We start from the raw sequence: 21,940 nt of genomic DNA on the forward strand, positions 1-21,940 counted from the left end.
TTGAGGAATCCCTGTGAGCTGTGTTTCCCAGGGAATTATTTATGCTGGTTCTGATGGAGTATTGGGGCGGTTTCCCTTGAATGGGTGAGGGGAAACAGTGTGTAAAATTCTATATTAAGATGATTTTACATGTACACATAGCTTAATTTGCAATTTAGCCGTCACTGCAGTCTTGTCCATTCTCTGCTTTTTAGTTTTTTCTGAATACCTTTTGAAATATCAGAGGGGCAGTGAAAGCCTGGCACAGTAGTGCTGTGTGTCACACTCAGATTCTGCTATCAGAGTAACAAGAATGAATTTAAAAGCTCCTCTGAGTTTGATTTCAGTCATGCACCTGCTGCTTTCGATCCTTCCTTCTGTGCTTGAGGTTTGTTTTTAGGTGGTATTGACAGAAATTTGCAGCCCAGCCTTTATTTAAAACTCGAGAAAAGTCTAAAAGGGAAAAAGGTGTTGGAGGGAAAGAAGGCGTTAACACCCTTATTTTTTTTAATTGCAAAAGAAAATTATTTTGAGTATCTACAAAACAAATCAATTACATTATTGTAGGTCTTTGTGCCCTACAGATAAGTGCCCTACAGATTTTGTTCAAAATTTTGTTCTTTGTGCCCTACAGATTTTGTTCATAACAGTATTGTGCTTCAGATGTATGTGACGCTATTTGCAATGGAAACACGATAGAGTGCTTGACCCTTTCTGTGCAAAATAAACATAGAACATCACCTTCCACACGCACATCAAGCTGGTGAAGTAGTAATGAAGGTTTATCCTTCCTTGGGTTCAAAGCAGTTCTGACAGGAAGTTTCTACAGCGGGTTTATCTCTTTACTTGTGATGGTGTTTGGGATTTGATGGAAGACAGAACATTGCAAATATGTTGCTGCCAGAGGTGAATCTTAATAGTAAAATATTCTTACTGCAAGCACATTTTACTACCTGCCTAAATTCCCCATATACATCTAACACTAAACAACAACTAAAAACCTCTTTCTGAAGCCTTGATTTCCCAGTGCAGTCTGGCAAAAACTATTCTTGTTGCCCTGTGGAATGGTATTTGCAGCTTCATTAAAGACAAACTACTGATCATCCAGTAGGTGTGGAGCAAAATATTTTCAAAGGTTTGTTGCATGAGCCTTTTGTCAAAAGAGAGGGAGAATGTCCACTATATTTTGCAGTGCTCTGTACCCAATTTATTTTCTTCAATAGCTTCAATAATAACAATTTATTCATAATAATGTGCCATTAGAGGCCCCAATTGGGATCAGGGCCCCAGTGCTTTAGTCTCTGTAATGAAGCCCTGTGGGAAGCACAGTGCTATTTTCTTCATGCAGAGGCTCAATCCTTTTTCAAAGTGTGGACCACAGCTTAACAGAGAAATGATCTTATGGCCTCTGCCCCTTCCACTTGTGATCATGCTGACCAACTTCTTTCCCATTCATGAACTCATAACATCCCCTGTATTCAGGGCTTGAAAAACTTACCCAAAACCTACTAGCCCAAGGCTGCCGCTGGGCTGAAATACACTGGTATCCCAAGTCTTCTTGCTTCGTCATCTACAGGTCATGCATTCATCATTACGTGGATCAAGTCTCCAGTCTCTTGCTGGCTAAAATCAGAGCTTGCAATTAATGCCAGTTGCCACTTCCAATGCTTTCCCTCAACAAATTTAGTGCTGGGTGGTGCCCCATCCAAGTAAATCCATGTATGCTGGTCCTACACACAGACCCATCTGCGAGAGGTGGGTGGGACGGGGAGCACACAAACAGCTCTTTGCTATGGTGTCAGTGAACAGAGGTTTCCCTCTTCCAGAAACTGACACTAGTTCTCCCTGGGGAGTTACAGCCTTGAGGAGCCAGGCCCCAGCCAATTTAAAGACCAGTGGCAGTAGACCCTCTCTTGGCCACGTAGCTGAGGGCTGTTTTATTGGGATGGAGATCTTGTTGACAGTACTTCACCAGGTTGATGGCTGTATGGATGGGAAGGGGCTTGAAGGAACCCTCCAATCACATCCCATAGATCAGTGGTGGGCGAACTTTTCGGCCTGAGGGCTACATCTGGGAATAGAAATTGTATGGTGGGTCATGAATGCTCACAAAATTGGGGTTGGGGTGCGGGATGGGTTGAGGGCTCTCGTTTGGGCTGTGGGCCAGAAATGAGGAGTTCAGGGTGCAGGAGGGGGCTCCGGGCTGGGGAGTGGACTGTTGGGGGGGGGGTGAGGAGTTTGGGGTATAGGAGGGTGCTCTGGCTGGGACTGAGGGGTTTGGCAGGCAGGAGGGGAATCAGGGCTGGGGTGGGGGCTTGGGGTGCAGGAAGGGGTCCAGGCTCTGGCTGGGTGTGCGGGCTCTGGGGTGGGGCTGGGGATGAGTGGTTTGGGGTGCAGGAGCGTGCTCCAGGCTGGGATCGAGGGGTTCGGAGGGGGATCAGAACTGGGGTGTGGGGAGAGGCTCAGGGGTTCAGGCTCTGGGCGGCGCTTACCTCAAGCAGCTCCCGGAAGCACTGGCATGTCCCTTCTCCATTGGAGCACTGGAGTGGGCCATTGGAGTGGGGCCACTGGAGCATGTAGGAGCCAGAGAGGGGCCATGCTGCTACTTCTGGGAGCCATGTGGAGCAGCCCCTGACCCTGCTCCCTGACTGGAGCGCTGGAGGGGGGCCATGCTGTGGCTTCCGAGAGCTGCGTGGAGCGGCCCCCGACCCTGCTCCCTGTCTGGAGTGCCAGAACAGGGCAAGCCCCAGACCCCGCTCCCCAGCAGGAGCTCGAGGGCCGGCTTAAAACAGCTGGTGAGTTAGATCCAGCCTGCGGGCTGTAGTTTGTCCACCCCTGCCATAGACGCTTCTACTGGGATAGTTGACTAAATAGCCCTCTGCTGGAGTGTTTTCTCTCCTCATGCCCATTACGGCAAAAGTGGGACATTCCTGTTTCAAGAGATGGGGGATGGTGCAAGACACAATCTCACCTACTCAAGGTCCCTACTTCTTGACAGTGGCAGCCAGGCCTCTCCTGGATTCTCTAAGAGGCAGTGCCACCTCCCACGCACTTCAATGACATTGGCCGTGGATGTGTCGGCCAGCTCAGGCAGACATCAGCGTATCCATTACAGTTGGCTCACATTTGAAAGGTTTAATCTCAGCCATACAGGCTAAAATATTCTCTTCCCTTCTGCTCCCAACAAACCAACCAACCAACATTGAGATTCTTAAAAACTGGTGCTCCTCACTTGGGAAAGGTTCCTAATTGTTATAGGTGACTGGATTTTTCAAGCCATACCTAAATGAACTACATCTGTTATTTACATGGAAAAGTTACATCAGGAAAGTTATTAATGTATTTTTAACTGAATTCATGACTTTTGACTTAAACAAACTACTCACTCACTCTTTTTTGGTCTTCACCTGACTTCCTCCTTCCTATCTCTTCCCCTCCATCCCTGCATATGCTTCTCTGCTGCCTGGTCTGCTTGTTTTCCTTTCTTCCCACACAAGCTTTCCTGTGGCTGGTTCCCTTCTTCCCCACTTAGCTGGACATGCTGTCCGGCTCTGATCATTCTTTCTCTTGCGCCTCTTGGCATGCCTTTCCTTTCTTTTGCCGGTTGTCATTTTCAGTACCAATGGTGGTTGTGGTATCTGAGGGTGGCTCCAGTTTCCTCTGCTATTTAGTAGCTGATATGAGGAGAGACAGGCTGGCTTCTTTTCATTGTTTCCAGCTGCTTTTTCAGTCCACTAGGCAACAAAGATCCTGGATGCCTGTAGAAGCAACTGGAACAAGCTAGAGCAGGTAATGACAGTGGTCAGCCCTCTGCAGACCATTGATCATTGGATCAGAGTTTTGGAACTGCTGCTTTAATGAAAACCAATTACAGGAGCAACCCTCTTAACACCCATCAAAAGAACACCCTGCATCAAAAGTTTTATGCTGAGCTAATTGAGGATGGAAGATGTTTGAGGATTTGTCTGTTTTTCTCTGTACAAATTATTCTGTTTAACCCCTTGACATAGTCTGTCTTGTCTTGTGTCTATGGTAATGTGAGATGCTGCGGTTACCAGCAAGACATGAGAAGGCCTGAGTTAGAGTTGATACTGTGCTGACAACAGCTGTTAGATACTCGAAACTGTATTCTCTCCCTGCCACCTGGGAAGGCTCTCTGTGTTCACTATATTTAAGCTTGGCAGGATCAGATTTTTATTGATAAATATCAGTAAATGTAAATTTCACCATACACACAAACTGATGAAAAAATATTTCCATTGATAGTAGTTGAAATTTATAGATAGGCAAGGTAAGAAGAATGCTGCTTGAGAACTTACTTGAGCTTGATTTTAAGGATATTTACTTTTTATGTTTTGATGTGATGTTCACAAATTGTGCTTAAATAGTTATAAAGCTTTAACTTTTTCAGTCTCAGTATCTACTGTCATTAAATAATTGTCTGACCCCTTCTGAAAGCTCCCCCATAATATCTGAAACTGTGAAAATTTAAATTAATAAAAATAAAAAAGCTTTATAATAAACCTATGTTATTTGTCAAAGTTATAAAACAAAATTAAAAATCGAATTCTGCCACACCTAGCCATATTAAACTGATAAACTTGAAAATTAGGAGAACACACTTGGAGATTGAGCCACAGGGAGACTGGAAAGAGACCATAAAAAATAATTTAACACTGATGACATTCCTATCAAGTAAAAATGCAGGACTAGATAAATGATATTTCTCCTTGTGATGTCTGAATTTCCTTATTTATGAAAAACAAAATATATTTAGACATAGCATAAGCCAGCATTTTTGAATCTATAAATTGCTGCTTTTTTCACCAGACCTTTGCTTCTATAATTTTCACAGTATTGGGCACCTTTGCCCTGTTGAATCCTTTCCGTTATTCTCTCAACATTGTCTTGTTTTGTGTGTGTGGCTGCTGAGGTTTATCCTTTAAAACAATGGCCCAGTCCATGATGGGAAGACTCACCATTGCATCCTTTGGGTTCTGCCCCAGCTCAGGGACATAGACTAGATAAGTACTTGAAATTCCTTCCAGCCCTACATTTCTGTGCTCCCATCCTTGATCATCATCATTGTATGTGAGATATATGCCATTCAGGCTTGTAATATTTTATACATAGTTTGTTAGAAAAGACAACATCAGTATTTTCCACTTTTATTACTTTATATCTCTTTACCTCTCTTTTAATGCAGACTCAAGAATGAACAATCCGTCAGAAACCAGTAAACCACCAATGGAGAGTGGGGATGGGAACACAGGTAAGAAATGAACATTTAGCCTTCTGGGAGAATTGAATGGCTTAAAAGGGAGAATCTCCTTTATTTGTGTATAAATATGTGGGCTGTTTTGTGTACATTTCTTACGGTTTTTTTAGTCTTTGGGTGTGTCTACACTGCAATTAGACACCTGCAGCTGGCCTGTGCCAGCTGACTCAGGCTCACGGAGCTCAGGCTGAAGGGCTGTTTAACTGTGGTGTAGATGTGTGGGTTTGGGCTGCGGACTGAGCTCTGGGACCCTGTGAGGTGGGAGGGTTCCAGAGTTCGGGTGGCAGCCCAAGCCCACACATCTACACCACAGTTAAACAGCCCTTTAGCCCAAGTCTGCGGCATGGACCAGCCACGGGTGTCTCATTGCAGTGTAGTCATATCCTTAGGGACTACTGCTTGCCATTTAATATATTAACTACAGTATATTTAACTGTTCATTTATGCAAATCTTTGTCTCCTCACGCACAATAATAAATTTTTTCCCATTCTTGCAACATGTCACCTCTATAGAGAGCTAGGGTTGCTGATGAGAGCTGATGTAGACTTTGATACCTATTAGGTTCTTCTCTGTTTCCCTAATACCACAATCCTAGGACACTTTTATATAAGAGTTCCCTAAAGAACTGTAGGTGATGGAGAGTAAAGATTTCATTATGTATTATTTTAAAATTGTATTAAAAACATAATTCATGTTTATACCTTTAGTTAGATTTTAAAAAATACTATTTTGTGCTACTAGTTCCTTTCTAGATGCCATTTAATATACTAATTCTTTTTGGAAACAAGGAGTAGAAATGAGAACTCTAATGAAAAAGTAAATAGGATGAAATAACTCAGAGTTAGCCTCTCTCTGCAGACAAGTCCAGGTTATGAGTTAGAGGAAATTTTAATTGTAAGAAGTCATTTCTCTAAAAGCAGTGAGAAGTCTGGGTTCACTGTATGGGATGAACAATAATTCTTTCACTTCATTTTCCTCAGTAACAATAATAAGAATATTCTTCCTTTATTTTAACTCTAGGAACCGTAAGGAACCTGGCAATTTGCAGCATTTTATGTTGTTGATTCGCTCCATGTTCTTTGTGCAGGGCTTTAATAACAATACATCTAAGGACAATTGAGTGTTCCTTGTACTAATCCAAGGTTGATGGATGTTTTCCTGTCAATAGGTGGAGCCAGTCAAATTTTTTCAGCTCATTCACATCTGTTCCCTGCTACTGCCTTTTCAGTTTTTGTAACGTCTACAGTAGTGGCAATGCCAAGAGTGAGGGCTTGTCCACACTGGCCATTTACAGCGCTGCAACTTTCTCGCTCAGGGATGTGAAAAAACACTCCCCTGAGCGCAGCAAGTTTCAGCACTGTAAAGCAGCAGTGTAAACAGTGCACCAGCTCTGGGAGTCGTGCCCCTCGTGGAGGTGTTCTTTTTGGAGCGCTGGGAGAATCTCTCCCAGTGCTCTACCGTGACTGCACAAGCCATGTTAAAGCGCTGCCGCGACTGCACTTTAACATTGCCAGTGTAGACTAGCCCTGAGTCTTAAGAGGTTTGTTTTTCTGTACATAAAAATAATCCATTATGAATTTAAAAGACTCTCCCGTGTGGTTTAAAAGTTCTAATTCCTTTCAGATCCTCTCAAGTGGCCCTACTTTGGAACTGTGTAGGCTTTCTCAGGAGGACAGTGATTCTAACTCTTCCTTTCTCCTCCAGAAGCACTGAAGCTGGAGGTGTGTGAAAGCCCGGAGGAAAATTTGGTTTCTACTTTAGGCACAGCAGCTTCCTGCCTATAGCACAGCCTCAGAGTAGGAACAGAACACAGAAGTGTGGTGGATAAGATACACTGAAGGGAATGCACTGCCATCTGGCAGTGTATTCAGTGTGACTTTATGCTATAAACAATTATCATGCCACTTTTTGACTAAAGTATGCAGCCAAAGAGGATGACATGGTTCATACATGGGCTGGTCTTCCTCTCATTTATAGCTGTTTCAGCAACACCCTAGCTCAGTTGTAGAACAGGCAGAGGTAAATAGGTGATCAGCTCTGGAGCGGTTAGATCCTAAAGTAACCTGCTGATTTATGGAGATGTTATGGATGTCTTTACAACAATATAGGGCTATAATTTCTGTGACTTCCTCATTTATGTTCCCTAATGGTGGGAATCACTGTATTGTATGAGGCTGAACTTTTAGATTTTGCAGTGGCATGTGTTTGGATCTTTATAAATATAATCTCTAGTAAATTAAAATATTCCCTGGGCTGTTCGTTTTAGGCTCATAATTTATAAACTCAGTAGGCAAGATGACAGAACTCAGAATTTTGGAGGGCTCTCTGTATTTATTGTACTAGGTCTCATTGTTTTTATGCTCACAAACCAGTGAAGCTAGTAATAAGTAACATTTATGAACCATTCCTTCTAGGTTCAAACACCTTACAGGCAGCTGGCAGATGTTAATCTCCGAGAATTTTATTTGTGTCACTTTCAGGGCTAAAAGAAGTTACAAACTCTGCTGGTTTCCCAGTGACGCTTGTAACTCACATGAGTCTCTCATGTATACACCGCCAGCAGATCTCTTAACCACAATGAATCATTGCTTTTTTTCTCTCTTTGAATCATCTGTGTATCAAAATTCTATGAACTGATGGAGCTTGTAAATTTTATGACAGAAATAGCTAAGGTGTATGGAATTTACATTTGGCAGAGATTGTAACTTCAGAAAAAATGCAATCATGGTTGGTAAAGTTAACATATCTTGCAAGTTCTATGAGACTAGTAGCGAAGGTTCGTTGAAGTTAGAGAAATATTGTAGTTAGAAATTAGACAAATTACAGTTCATGATACTTTAAACCTTTGGAACTTAAGTCAGATCCCCTGCAGAGACTATAGTCTCAACAGAATGTATAAAATAGATTACACCTTTTGGGGATCTCATGCAGGTTAGTGTCAGCAATGTGCCCGAATGGGACTGTAACTTTTAGTAGGGATCTCATACAAGTTTCTCAGGCACAAAAGGAGCTAGTTGCTGCTGAAGTCATGGAACTTGTGATGGTCGCTTGCCCTCTGACTAGGACTCCTCCCTACTCTAAACAAAACTCTGCAAACTTCTTCTCAACTCCCACTTCTTAACCCCAGTCTTGGCCAGGAAGGCCAACTGGATGTCCCCTGGAGGCACTGAAGGATAGAAAGAATAGCAAGCCTCTGGACATCTCTCCAAACCTCTATCCAGGCACCTAATGGTAAATTGGGAGCCTCTTTTTGTCTTCTAAAGAGTGAGAGTATGGCATAAAATTTACCTGAGGTCTTCAGTACAATTTACTGTTTTAACTAATGCCCTTAATTTCCCAACGTCTGCTCTTTTGAAATAAAAAATCACAGTTGATAACTTGGTTTTGATTATCCTTCCATTTAATTTAAATTGAATCAACTCCTGATCACTCATTCCAAAGCTATTTCCTATGACCAATCCTGGTGGTTTTGTTTTTTGATTTGGGTTTTTTTGCAGTGTAGACGTGCAGTCAAGCACATTAGACCTAGGGCACCCTGGATTTATGTGGCATTTTCCCCAGCCCCATGTCCACTGCCACTTTTCACACACACTGACCAAGATGGCATGGAGTCATTGAGAGTTTGACCCCCACACACCATAGGACGTGTGGTTGGAGAGATAGGATAGTAACTGCTATTGTTCAGAAGAATTGGGCTCCATGTCTGCTGTCTTCAAGCAGCATGAATTTTCCATGTTTAGCTCCTAAGCACAGTAGGAGTTGGGACTCTCTGATCCCTTCATGCCCCTTCTAGTCTCTTGATCTTCAAAATCCATGCCAGCTGCAGTCTTATCTCACCAGCTCTCTCATGAACTTCTTGAGGTTCACAGGAGCAGAGCCCCACTTCTAGCACCTTAGGAGCAAGGTCCTGTGTACTCTACAAACTGGATTTAAAATCTAAGGCGAGGCCCCGCTCCCCCCCACCGCACCTCGACCCTCTATGCCACCCCACCCTCTCTTTTTCTGTGGCAAATTGGAAATTCAGTAGTAGAGTCAAGTAAGGTCCTAGTGTTCTTCCCAAAACCAAAACTGTGTTCTAAGGGTAGGAGAAACTAAAGTCCATACCCTAGTTTTAAAGAGTTCTTCCAGTTTTTATTTGAATAGGACTAAGGCATTTAGAAAGTTAGTAAGACTTTCTGTAGCCTTCTGAGGATCGCTATTAAGGAAATGCCATTTCTGCTCTGCACCTATCTAAATGGAGTAAGCCATGCATTGAGGCGCTATATATTAGTTAGGGAGTCAGTACCTAAGAGTCTTGGCACTCACTCTACCAGAGCTTCAGGCAACATTAATGGGATGCCTCCATAATAATTTCATCTTAGAAATCTGTAGGGTTGCTACCTGGAGTCCTGTATACACATTTACACAGCAGTTCTCTCCTAACATGGAATCTTGATTTGATGCTTTCTTTGGGAGGGGACAGTTCATTAGAATGCCTCATCCCACCTTCCTGGGAATATATTGCCAGGTAGAACCTCACAAGAGGGAATATGCAAGATGATACCTTGAAGGAAGAAAAAATGGTTTGTTTAATTACAAATAGTGGTTTGTCAGGAGTGTTTCCTGTATATATTCACACTTACCTAACCACCTTCTCCTCTTCCTTGGAGCTCTACTCTCATAGGATTGTGCGGTTTAGTGGAAAGAACTGAAACATTTGGGGATGCCTTACATCCTTTACTGAGGGAGCCTCTATCTACCATCTGCAAAGATGGCTGCAGTCCCCCATTGTTTCTAGTGGGACTGAACCAGGTTGCCCTCAAAGTGACTGCTCACTGCTGTCATAAGGTAGGGAGGGTGACTATGGACTTTTTGTTGAGCACATGTAGACCGGTCTGTTCCCAAGGAAAAATAGAACTTGCATACAATTTGAATAATCTGTAATTCATCTTTAACCAGGATTATACATTCTAAACAAAGATATTTTATATATACACACATTGACAAATCTATTAATTCTTGCTACATTATCAAGTAAGCTTAATCATTTACGCAACACCTCACATAAAGCATAACCAAGCAGCAAAGTGGGATAACTCTGCTGGATTTCCAAATAGAAGACTGAGGTCTGGTCATTTTATAACACCCTTTTAATAAGTTATATTTATGAAGTTTTGGAACAGAGGAGTCAGTGAGATTGGTTGTTTTTCTAAAAAATATATGCTATAGAATTTATTTTCGGGAAGTTCTATGGCCTATGTTATAACAGGAGGTCCGACTAGATGATCACACCTGGTCCCTTCTGGCCTTGGAATCTGTGTCCATCGTCCAGGCTGGAGGTGAAGGCACTTCGCTGTAATTGCTACAAAGAAATTATGCTCAGGAAATTGTGTTGTCTGATATGCATAGAGCATTCAGAAATTGTGGAGGGATTTGTATTTTAAGAAACTAAAGCTAAACACTCATGCCTTATAGACTTGTAAGAATTCTAAAAACAGATCTGAAATTTCAAAGGTCAGCTGAGTGCAGTTTTTAGATGGTGATATAAGGATATGGGGAATTTTCTCTACCACCCTTCCCTCCCAGAGGGAAAACTGAACAAACATGAAGGCTAAAAGGCAGGGTAGACCCCAGGCTTATTCCAGCCTAGACTGTTTGACAAACAGGAAAGTTCTGGTTTAGAGGTCTAGCAAAGGTCCTTGAAGAAAGGCTTGAAGAAAAGAGCAGGTGAGCATTAAAAATAAGTTCATTTTGTTGCTGTTGTACTAGTTGTTTTGACGGCCATGCTTAATGTTAGTAACATAAATTAAGGCTTAATCCAAAGTCCTTCAAGTCAATAGAAAGACTGTCATCAGACCCCTAGTCTTTAAACTTCATAGCTCATTGAAGTAAATTATTTCAGAGGGGTAAAATTTTAATATTTTAAGTTGTCTCAGAGGCCTTTGAACATAACACACTTTTTTTTTTAATTGCTACCACTATTTGGCCAGAAATTGTTTTCTGATTCAGGCTTTCCATGGTAACTCTGCAGTTGAGAGTACTGTAAAAGCTTTGTTATGTTTGAATAAACGTTTTAAATTTGTAGAAAAGAGAAAAATTGCAAAATCCATAATCTTCTTGAAACTACAATTTTCCAGTGTTCCTGGATGCTAGTCTACTATATCTGTGTATTATAAGAGAGATGCAAGTAGAGGGGAGACAGCATATTCGGTGTCTAGAGCATGAGAAGGAGAATCAGAAGTCCTGATTCTATAAATGAACTGCTGTGTAATCTTAGGCTACTTTCTGTATCTAAGTTTTTCCTATCTCTAAAAGAGTGATTGTATTTGTACACCTTTTGTAAAACTTTTCCTTCTATTGAAAGCCACTAAACAGATGCATAGTATAATTATCAATATTCCTGGTATAAGTCTCTTCAATATCCACCAATGATCTTTCACTGCTAACTCTGGGAGTATCTGAGTGACTGCCATTCATGTCTCGTATGGTGGTTTGATGCAGCAATGTATGTGATGGAGGGAATAGCTCAATCTGTTGTTCGGCATTGAAGATGGTGCGAAAGTGGCCGAAGACCACAATGACCTCGGCTTTATAGAGGTAGATTCCCTGCCTGGTGAGCCCTGGGCACAGTCCTCGGAGGACTTCTTAGAGGAGTTTTGTGGTCTTCCTTTTAGAGGCCCTGGAGGTTTGGGGCTCTGATATAGTGGAGACTGGTGTACAGTCCCTTGGCCTGGATCAGAAGTCAGGCTTGGCGAGCTCTCTCCATCATGAGAAGACGAAGTTTTATCTCCGTTTTTTCTGGCTCTGGACTTCAGTGCCAGACAGAAGGTATGCTTCTTGGCAACGTGCAATTACCTGAGGCAACGGATGCAGTGGAAGTGCCTATCACTTACCGGATCGCCTCCCTGTACAACAGACTTTTGAAGCCGGGAGAACTGGGCAGAACCTCCCAGTGAACAAGAACTACTATCTAGTATCTATATATGAGAGAATTTTTAAAAATTTTTTAAAACTAGAAAGCTAGAATTACTGCTACTTACTGACTATTTGTAGTAACATTACTCTAACTACTAGAATAAGAAATGAGGACAACACTGAGGAAATCTCAACGGGTACAACTGTCAGAGCTCTGTCTCAGGCTGAGGTGGCTGAGAAGGAACCGAGGACAGTTCGCCCATGCAGTGCTGTTCCTTGGGCTCACAAGGCAGGGAAATCTACCTCTAAAAAGTCAAGGTTGTCAGTGTCTTCAGCCACTTTGGCACAATCTGTTCTTCAATCAAGTACCTGTGAGGCTGCTGGTTCCGCAGGTACCCAGGGTACTGCTAGACTGAGAGACTGCAAAGCCTCAGGCCCGGAGAGATAATTGGTACAGTTGGCAGACTGAGGCAGCAAGGAAAGCTCTTCCTCTGCTTCCTTGGTACCAAAGAAGCTGGCTTGGGCTCCGACCACACTTCCCTCAGAGTGCTGGAGACCCACGGAACCATCAGTGCCTTCGACCATCACCTCGATGCAGGACAAGGACTTGAACCGATAACACACTCAGTACCCCAGGAGTTCTGTTTTCCCCAGGACCTGGCTGTATCTGAGACATCTAGTTCTCTGCTGTTTGGCTCTGATGTGCTGTCAGTACTAAGAACGTCGATCTCCTGAAGTTCATCCGGTACCGACGTTTTCACTTCAGTTTCTCTCCAGGTGCCCCACCATTCCAGAGTGATTTATAAGAAGAGGATTCCAATGAAGACCTTGCCTCTGTGTCTCAAATATCAATTCAGGGTTCTCCTCATCACTCCTGTGGAGGCCCCTTTCCAGAAGTGTCTGAAACTATAACTACTTGTGGCACAAAATGCTATCACCATCTCCTTTGAGGAGCAGGAAGCTAGAACCGATGAGGAGGTCTCTCCTGTGGCCAACATCTCATTTTCAACTCCGGATGAAGCTGTCATGCCTCCTCCGCCATCCTGGGCAGATGATTTTAAGCAGTTCCAGGATCTGGTGAAGAAAATTGCTGACTCCTTACAGATCTCTCTTGAGGAGGTTAAAGAACCTCATCATAAGCTGCTTAATATCCTCCATTCACCCTCATTTACCTGCATAGCTTTGCCCATAAACAAAGCCCTTCTGGACCAGCAAAGATCATCTGGCACACTCCAGCTACTATTCTGCTTATGTGCAAGAGAGCAGATAAGAAATATTATGTCCCAGCAAAGGACTCCAAATTTTTATTTTCTCATCCCTCACCTAACTCCTTGGTACTCAACGCAGTTAATGAATGAGGAAGGTAGCACAAGTGTCTGGACCTCCTGGGCAGGAAATCTTATTCCTCAGCTTCCTTACAATTTAGAATCGCCAATTACCACATACTAATGTCAAAATTTTATCATGTAAACTACACCAGACTGAACTCTTTTGTTGACCACTTACTGGCAGAACACAGGGAGCAATTCCAGGCACTTATTACAGAGGGACAATTACTTGCCTGGGCATCTCTATAAACCTGTGTCGATGCCGCTGATATTGCCTCCCATTCGATCACTACAGCAGTAGTTATGAGAAGGGCTTCCTCATTCCAACTCTCCGGATTTCCAAAAAAGGTCCAGAATACAGTGGGGGACCTTCCTTTTGATGGGTCTGAGTTGGTTTTGGACAACATGGATGAATCTCTGCAAATGTTAAAGGACTCTAGGGCTGCCTTGCATTTTATTGGTATCTGTATACACACACCTACAAAAGGAAACTCAGCAAGTCCCAGATGGCTCTGAGAGCCTACTCTGCTCAATTTCATACCTCCCAGGAGCCATGTGAACTGCATCAAAAGAGACCCAGATTCCAGAGAAGGAAATCGTCCACTTCTCAGCCTTGCACCCTTCCACCTCGAAGCAGCAATTTTGATGGGCTAGTCGAGGGCCCGAATTACCGTCATCCTCCTCTGCACCAATCCACCTGCCTTCTTCCCTTTGGCAATAGCCTTTACCACTTCTGGTGGGCTTGGGAGACAATCACTGTAGATAAGTGGGTTTTGGAGATCATCTCCACAGGATACACCATCTACTTTACTACGTTTCCACCTACAAATCCCCCTTCCCTGTCCCTCTTTAGGAACCCCTCTCACAAGACCTTGCTTCATCAAGAAATAGACTCTTATGCATGAGAGCTATAGAACCAGTCCCCCCGCAGCACAGAGGGCAGGGGGTTTATTCAGGGTATTTCCTGATACCAAAAAAGAGTGGAGTTAGGAGACCCAGCCTAGATTTGAGGCTACTCAACACCTATGTGAAAACACAAAAATTCAAAATGGTGACTCTTGCAGCGATAATAGAGTAAGAGGGTTGGTTCTTAGCCCTCAATCTTCAAGATGCATATTTCCATATTGTGATCCTTCTTATCCCACAAACAATATCTGTTTCACTGTTGATCAGGGCCACTTTCAATACCAAGTGCTCCCCTTTGGCCTGCCATCTGCTCTGAGGATCTTTAGGAAGTCAGGTCAGTAGTAGCAGCACAGCTCAACAGGAAAGATAGTATTCCCTTACCTGGACAATTGGCAGCTGAAAGGCCGCTCCTTGGAACTGACGCCTCAGGCAACTTCTGAGGCCACAGATTTCTTCCTCGAATTAGCCTTCAATTAAACTTTCAAAAATCCACTCTGACCCCTGTGCAAAACTTAGGGCAAATAGGGGCACATCTTGATTCAGTAACAGCAAGAGTCTACCTTCCTCTGCACAGATTTGTGGCTCCTTCTAGCATAGCCAACACAATTCAGCTCAGTCCCCAAACTCTGATAAAGAACTGTCTTCAGCTGCTGGGGCACATGGCAGCCAGCACCTTCATCATAGAACATGCAAGACTCCGAATGTGCTGCCTTCCAGTGTGGCTCAGAACTGATTATTCACCAGACAGAGTTTAAATATGCTTCTTTGCATACCCACCTGCATAAAACAATCCCTCAGCTGATGGCAAGACCATCACAACGTGTGTGCAAAAGTCCCATTCGTGTATCCTCCCCCAGCAGTCATCATAGAACTGGAAGGGACCTCAAGAGCAGTGACGTAGCCAGGTGGAAAAAACAGGGGGAGTGGAGATAAAAAAAGAAAAAAAGGCGCCATCAGCTAGTACTCACCCGGCGGTGCTCCAGGTCTTCAGTAGCACTTCACTCGCTCCGCTCTTCGGCAGCACTGAAGGACACACCCCTGCCACCGCAGTGCTGCCGAAGACCGGAGCAAGTGAAGGTCCCGATGCCAAAGTGCTGCTGAAGACCTGGAGCGCCGCCTGACCCGCCGCTGGAGTCGTCAAAGAATTAAAAAGGCGCCACTTCTGTTCGGTGGGGGAGGGGCCACTGCCCCGCTCCCTCCCAGCTACGCTACTGTTCAAGAGGTCATCTAGTCCAGTCCCTGCACTCCTGGCAGGGCTAATTATCTAGACCAATCCTGACAGATGTTTGTCTAACCTGCTCTTAAAAAATCTCCGATGATGGAGATTCCACAACCTCCCTAGGCAATTTATTCTACTGCTTAATCACCCGGACAGTTAGGAAGTTTTTCCTAATGTCCAGCCTAAACCTCTCTTGCTGCAATTTAGGCCCATTGCTTCTTATCCTATCCTCAGAGATTAAGAAAAATTATTTTTCTCCTTGCTCCTTGTAACAGCCTTTTACATACTTGAAAACTGTAATCATGTCCCCTCTGTCTTCTCTTCTCCAGACTAACCCAATTTTTTTAATCTTCCTTCCTAGGTCATGTTTTCTAGACCTTTAATCATTTTTGTTACTCTTCTCTGGACTCTCTCCAATTTGTCCACATCCACATCCTTGCTGAAATGTGGCACCCAGAGCTGGACACACTACTCCAGTTGAGGCCTAATCAGTGCAGAGTGGAAGAATTACTTCTCGTGTCTTGCTTACAGATATTTACCAATAAAATCTAATCCTCCCAAGCCTATTTGCCTCCTTGATTTTCCTGAAAATAAGCTACACTTGCTTTCATGGATTTTTAAAGTGATGCCTAAGTCCGCTGATATAACAACTGCATCTCTTTCACTTAGTCGATAACTCAGGTTTGCTAGCCATAACTTTTAATCTGAATAAAATGGGGGGTCAGGAGAGGGTGTTCAGTGGTGGTGTATCTGTGTCGGTTCCAGGATATTAGAGAGATATGGTGGGCGAGGTAATATCTTTTGTTGGACCAACTTCTGTTGGTGAGAGAGACAAGCTTTCGCGCTACACAGAACCCTTCAGCTAAATAGAAGGTCGAACAGATTAGCATAAGTAATTAGCACATATTCTAAGGGACTATTCAAGGTGAAGTGGCCTGTTAATATCACTGTAGTCATACAACAGTAAGGGGGGCTAGTGGGTTAGGGATTGTTATAATAAGCCATGGGCATTCATGAATTAGTTGAGCACCTGTCCATCCCCGGAGACAAAATCTGATAGCTTTTAGGATGAAGCAGTACAGTGATCCTACTGAAATTTCCTCCAAATCTAAGCACATTGTTTTTTTCTCATTTTAGTCACCCCATTTCTTAGAAGATTAGGATAATTATAGACCTGTCATTCTGACATCGATCCCAGGCAAGATAATGGAGCAGCTGATACGAGACTCGATTAATAAAGAATTAAAGGAGGATAATATAATTAATGTCAATCAACATGGGTTTATGGAAAATAGATCCTTTGAGACTAACTTCATATCTTTTTTTTTTTATGACATAAGTTTGGTTGATAAAGGTAATAGTATTGATGTAATATACTTAGACTTCTGTAAGACATTTGACTTGGTACCGCACCACATTTTGATGAAAAAAACCTAAAAAGGTATAAAATCTACATGGTGTACTTTAAATACATTAAAACTGGCTAGCTGATAGGTCTCAAAATGTAATTGTAAATAGGAATCACATCAAGTGGGTATGTTTCTCAGAGTCCCACAAGGATCGACTCTTGGCCTTACGCTATTCAATATTTTTATCAATTACCTGGAAGAAAACATAAAAGCATGACTGATAAAGTTTGCAGATGACACACAGATTGGAGTGGTAAATAAGGAAGAGGACAGGTCACTGATACAGAGTAATCTGGATCACTCAGTAAGCTGGGCTCAAGAAAACAATACGTATTTGAATAACCTAAATGTAAATGTATACATTTAGGAACAAAGAATGTAGGCCATATTTACAAGATGGGGGACTCCGTCTTGGGAAGCAGGGATTCTGAGAAAGATTTGGTGGTCATGGTGGATAATAAGGTAAACATGAGCTCCTAGTGCGATGCTGTTGCCAAAAAGGGCTAATGTAATCCTTGGATGTATAAACGGGAATCTTGAGTAAGAGTAGAGAGGTTATTTGAAGCTAGTTAAATTCAGACTGGAAATAAGGTGTACATTTTAAACAGTGAGAGTACTTAACCATTAGAACAATGTAGCAAGAGTCCTAGTGGATTCTCCATCACTGGCAATTTTTAAATCAAGACTGGATTTTTATAAAAACATATGCACTAGGAATTTGTGAAAAATCTATGACCCATGTTATACAGGAGGGCAGATTAGATGATCACAGTGGTTCTTTCTGGCCTTGGAATCTGTGTATTGTGTCATCTGCTACAGAACATGGGTGCAGTTTTATAAACTGGAAATATCCCTTGCCATAGTCACTAATAGTCGAGGAGGATGTTGTAGTGGGTGGTAATGATACCAACAATGTACCAAAGCAGTTGTCTACAATACTTATTCTAGTGCCTTCACTTAACATGGAGGAATGATTCCTGAAACCACGGTATAGCTGTTTTTTAGCAGAAGAGAAAAATCTTTGACAATATCTTGGAAAAAAGTTTCCAATACTTTTCATTTCTCTCAACCAGATGTGCCAGCATTAGCTTTTGGGCTTTCCCTTCTTCCAGGCCTTCTGGGGGGAAGGGGGAGGGGGGAGAGTGCAAAGAGGCAATCAGTTTTAAATTATTTTAAAGTGGATAAAAGATCATAGAACAAGAGCAATCTAGCGTAACAAGACCTCTGCACAAACATTCATCAGAACACTGGTATATAGTTATACTATGTCCCCATGTTCTAATGCAGATGTGGCACTACCATTTCCCTGTTGCCTTCTCCCCTCACCCTTCACTTTCTTTAAATGTATTTAAGGTAAAAAAAGCATTCTTTTCAACATGAAGCGCTTTGAGATCTATTGATGAAAAAGAAGTAGGTATTATGTGTTACTACCACTGTGACCCTTGTTTTTCGCAGAAGTCTGAACTTCAAAATTGCCATCAGCAGCAAGCTGTTAGGTAGAGGGTACTTGCAAAACTGAACTATGAGCTTAAACCTAGGCACATACAGTTACAGAGCATCCTCTTGTGAAACCATTGTCAGCACTGATAGAGCAGGGTGATCAAGACGATAGGCATTAAGGGGGCCATGAAATTGCTCATGTTTAACTGGCTCATAGTATATATTAATTGCTGGGAGTGACAGTGCTGCTTTCATTTCTGGGGAGACTCAAACCTTTGTTGTTATTGGAGGACGTTTCATGGAATTAAGAGTTAGAAGTCCAGAGTAGCAGGAGACTTCAGCAAGAATTAATTTAAAATTTCTTAATATTTCTTTTTGAGTCCTGTTCAACAGTTTTGTAATTTCTTCTGCCTCTTCAGGCACACAGACAAATGGCCTGGACTTTCAGAAGCAGCCTGTGCCCGTTGGAGGGGCAATCTCTACAGCCCAGGCTCAGGCCTTCCTTGGACACCTTCATCAGGTAAAACCAAGACACATTCTAAACTGGAGGTGGTTTGGGAAAGAAATGGATGGGGAAAGATTCTTTTTTTTCTGTACAGTTGGCAGCTGAACCTGAGTAGTGCAGGGGAGCACTGTCATCTTGAGTAGGATGTGAGATTTTTTTTTTCTGCCTGCTAAATGTTGGAGGCTAGTCATGAATTATTGTACTGATCTGTAGCCCACATATCAAATACTCTGAGAATTATTATTGGAAAATAGCTCTTTGGGGAACTTTTAGATAACAGATGCCACCACAGAGCCATATTACAGATGAGAGTACCTATAATTAAAACACCATATGCCTTTCATAGTTCTTTCAAAAATCTGATGAAGGGCGTAGGAAATGAATACTCTGGAACTGAACAGGCCACTAGGATTCAATGTTTACTCCCTTTGGGAACGTGTCCATTAGAATCACAGGTGTCCAAAGACAAGGCCAGACTTGGTTTCTTCTCTTAAGAATATTTGCCCAGTAACTGTCCCAGCTTGGACCTGGAACTTGTCAATGTCTAGTCAAAGAAAGGAGAAGTGGTAGTGAGGGCTACCAGTACAGAGTTCAAATCCTCCTGTAGCTTCCCATGCTCAAGGAAAGCTTAAAATGATGGAACTAGACAAGCATATGTTTCTACAAATTTCTGAGTGATTTTTAGGAAGATTTATTTCATGGAGTTGTTTTCCTTAAGATATTCAGGCTTCTATTTCCCTTCATTGCTTCTCTACAGCCCCTATTCTTATGGAGTCAAAGCTATACTTCAGAGGTAGGGTGTCTGATCACACTTAGGGTCTGAGAACAAATGTCTTTCTCTTCCCTGGCACCAAGTTTAAACTTAAAATTACTGGAGCTAATTGGCTGACCCTGTGTGTTCAGGGTCCAGGGTTACACAATTGTTATAGTATAATTGAGGTACTCAGGCTTTTATGTTCACTTTTAAGAGCGCAGAGCTGCCATTTTATTGTACTGAGCATTCAGTACTTTTGTTTGTCACAAAATAATAATTTTCCAGAGAATAGAGGTTTACCTAGGACCTCTGGAATAACAGTGTGAATGTTTGAGTACATTGAACCAATAGGCTGTTTGAGAATGCCTTTCTTGCACACTTCGCTCTCAGCACCCTGAATGTGCATGTCAGTAATGTGTGCAAATTCAGGAGCTCTGAAGGTCTTTTGTGTTTCCAATACAGCTTGTTTTAATGTTCATTTGTCAGGTGAACTTGTCTGAAATCAATAACTTTTATCAGTACAGTATTTTGTCACCTTGCCCTGAAAATTATTTTTAAAAAGTTGCTAGGACCATAACTTTTTTGTGATGATGATGTATGCTGCATTTCTTGAATCTCTAGTTTCAAGAAATCTCCAAGCTTTCTTTTGATGCATCTGGCAATGGCCAGTGTCAGACTGGCTGCCACCTTAAATATGAACTATTAGTGTCTTCCAGTATAGGAATTCTTAGTGGTGACAGCTGTGATTACTCTCAAGATGGAGTTCTTTACACCTGACCAATGCCAAATACAATACAAGGTGCCATTCAGAAACAGTCTTATAAAATACTCTAATAGGAAAGTGTGTGCATAGGAGGGTGGGGGTGGGGCGGAGAGAGAGAACAGGATCTATGTTCAGGTGTGTGCTGGCTGCACTTAAGAGACCTAAGTTTGTAAGGTCAACCTTTAGTGCTGAGAAAGGTAAAAATAATTCTATCTAGGCTATTTCACTAGGACAGCAGTTTATAATTATGCTGTTTGGGCTATTTTATGTTGTTGAAATCTCAGAACACAACAGGCAGGGCAAATTAAACTTATCTGCAACAATTTGAGGGTGAGGGGCTTTTCTAGAGAGAAATTTTGTTTGGCGACAGAGGAAATGCAGAAAATCTTGTAGAATGCCGCCCAGGAAGGCAGGAAACATTTCAAGAGATGGCTCTGCAAGGTCAGAGCTGCCTCAGCATGGAATTTTTGTACCTGGATCTGAACTAAAGCTCCCCAACCCACATAGAGCCAACAGGAAAGCAAGTAAAGTTAAATATGTTATTGCTCTCATGCAACACATCTCAGTGTAGGGATGTCTTCCTTTCCTTAAAGGACAGCATACCACATTTGATTATTTGTTTTTCTTGTACTCATTATGTGTTTCCTGGTTCCCAGTAGAGCAGTGGATTTCAAGCATGGTCAGTGACGAAATATTCTACAGGCTATAATCCTGCCCTTTGGAAGAATTGGCAATTACGTAACATTCTTCCTTTGTAGTAGGAATGATGCTGATGATGGTAACATGAAGAGGGTTGTTGAAACTGACTACAGTGTATGAACATATAACTTATGTGGTAACAGGAGAGAGAATGTTTTTCCTGTTCATAATATTTTTGTCTCTGTCTTGCTCTTAAAAATCCCAAGTTCTGGAATGTTGCTTTCATTTCACTTTCCTGCCCCCCGCCTCTCCCCAAATGCTTTCTTGGGAGTATTGGACCATGTAATCAATCTCAAAAATTGAATTTGAGTTTGAGTACACTTCAGTCAATGCTGCCCTTGTTAAGGGTATCCCGTCCTCTGTATGTAATTTTTTTTGCAGTGTTTAGGGACAGTGAGAGTGCTTGGGTGGTGGATTGATGTGTGAGAACAGTTTTTATGGGTATATGAGGTTCCAGCTGCATGTGTAAATTCCCATTGTGTGATGTAAGGAACGTGGTGAATGCAGCATGCATATTTGGGGTAATGTCTGTTCTGAAGTTAGGAAAATGATTAATAGGGTTTTTGTTTTAAAAACTTAGGCAATTTCTGCATAAAAATTATATTTCCCAAAGAAGACTCATCCACCCCAAAATGGTCCATTCATAGTCAGATTCACATCAACACCCAGAGATCCTAACCTGACAGAATCTTTTCTCAGTAAGAGGTGGACAGATAACACTGTGCAAGGTCCATATGGACTTGTCTAATATTTCTTAGCACTACC

The 21,940-nt window shown here is 42.4% G+C and overlaps 1 protein-coding gene across 8 annotated transcripts in view; it reads left to right on the plus strand.

Moving 5' to 3' along the window:
• Positions 1–21,940, plus strand: part of POU2F1 (POU class 2 homeobox 1) — a 188,055-nt gene that overhangs the window by 82,800 nt on the left and 83,315 nt on the right. For all 8 annotated transcript variants that reach the window (XM_043538438.1, XM_043538444.1, XM_043538440.1 and 5 more), the window contains 2 exons: positions 5,186–5,251; positions 18,874–18,974. In XM_043538438.1, the coding sequence (XP_043394373.1) occupies positions 5,186–5,251; positions 18,874–18,974 (167 nt within the window). The remainder of the gene's footprint in view (positions 1–5,185; positions 5,252–18,873; positions 18,975–21,940) is intronic.

This window comes from Chelonia mydas, chromosome 1 (genome assembly GCF_015237465.2).
Source record: "Chelonia mydas isolate rCheMyd1 chromosome 1, rCheMyd1.pri.v2, whole genome shotgun sequence".
Classification (NCBI taxonomy): domain Eukaryota; kingdom Metazoa; phylum Chordata; order Testudines; family Cheloniidae; genus Chelonia; species Chelonia mydas.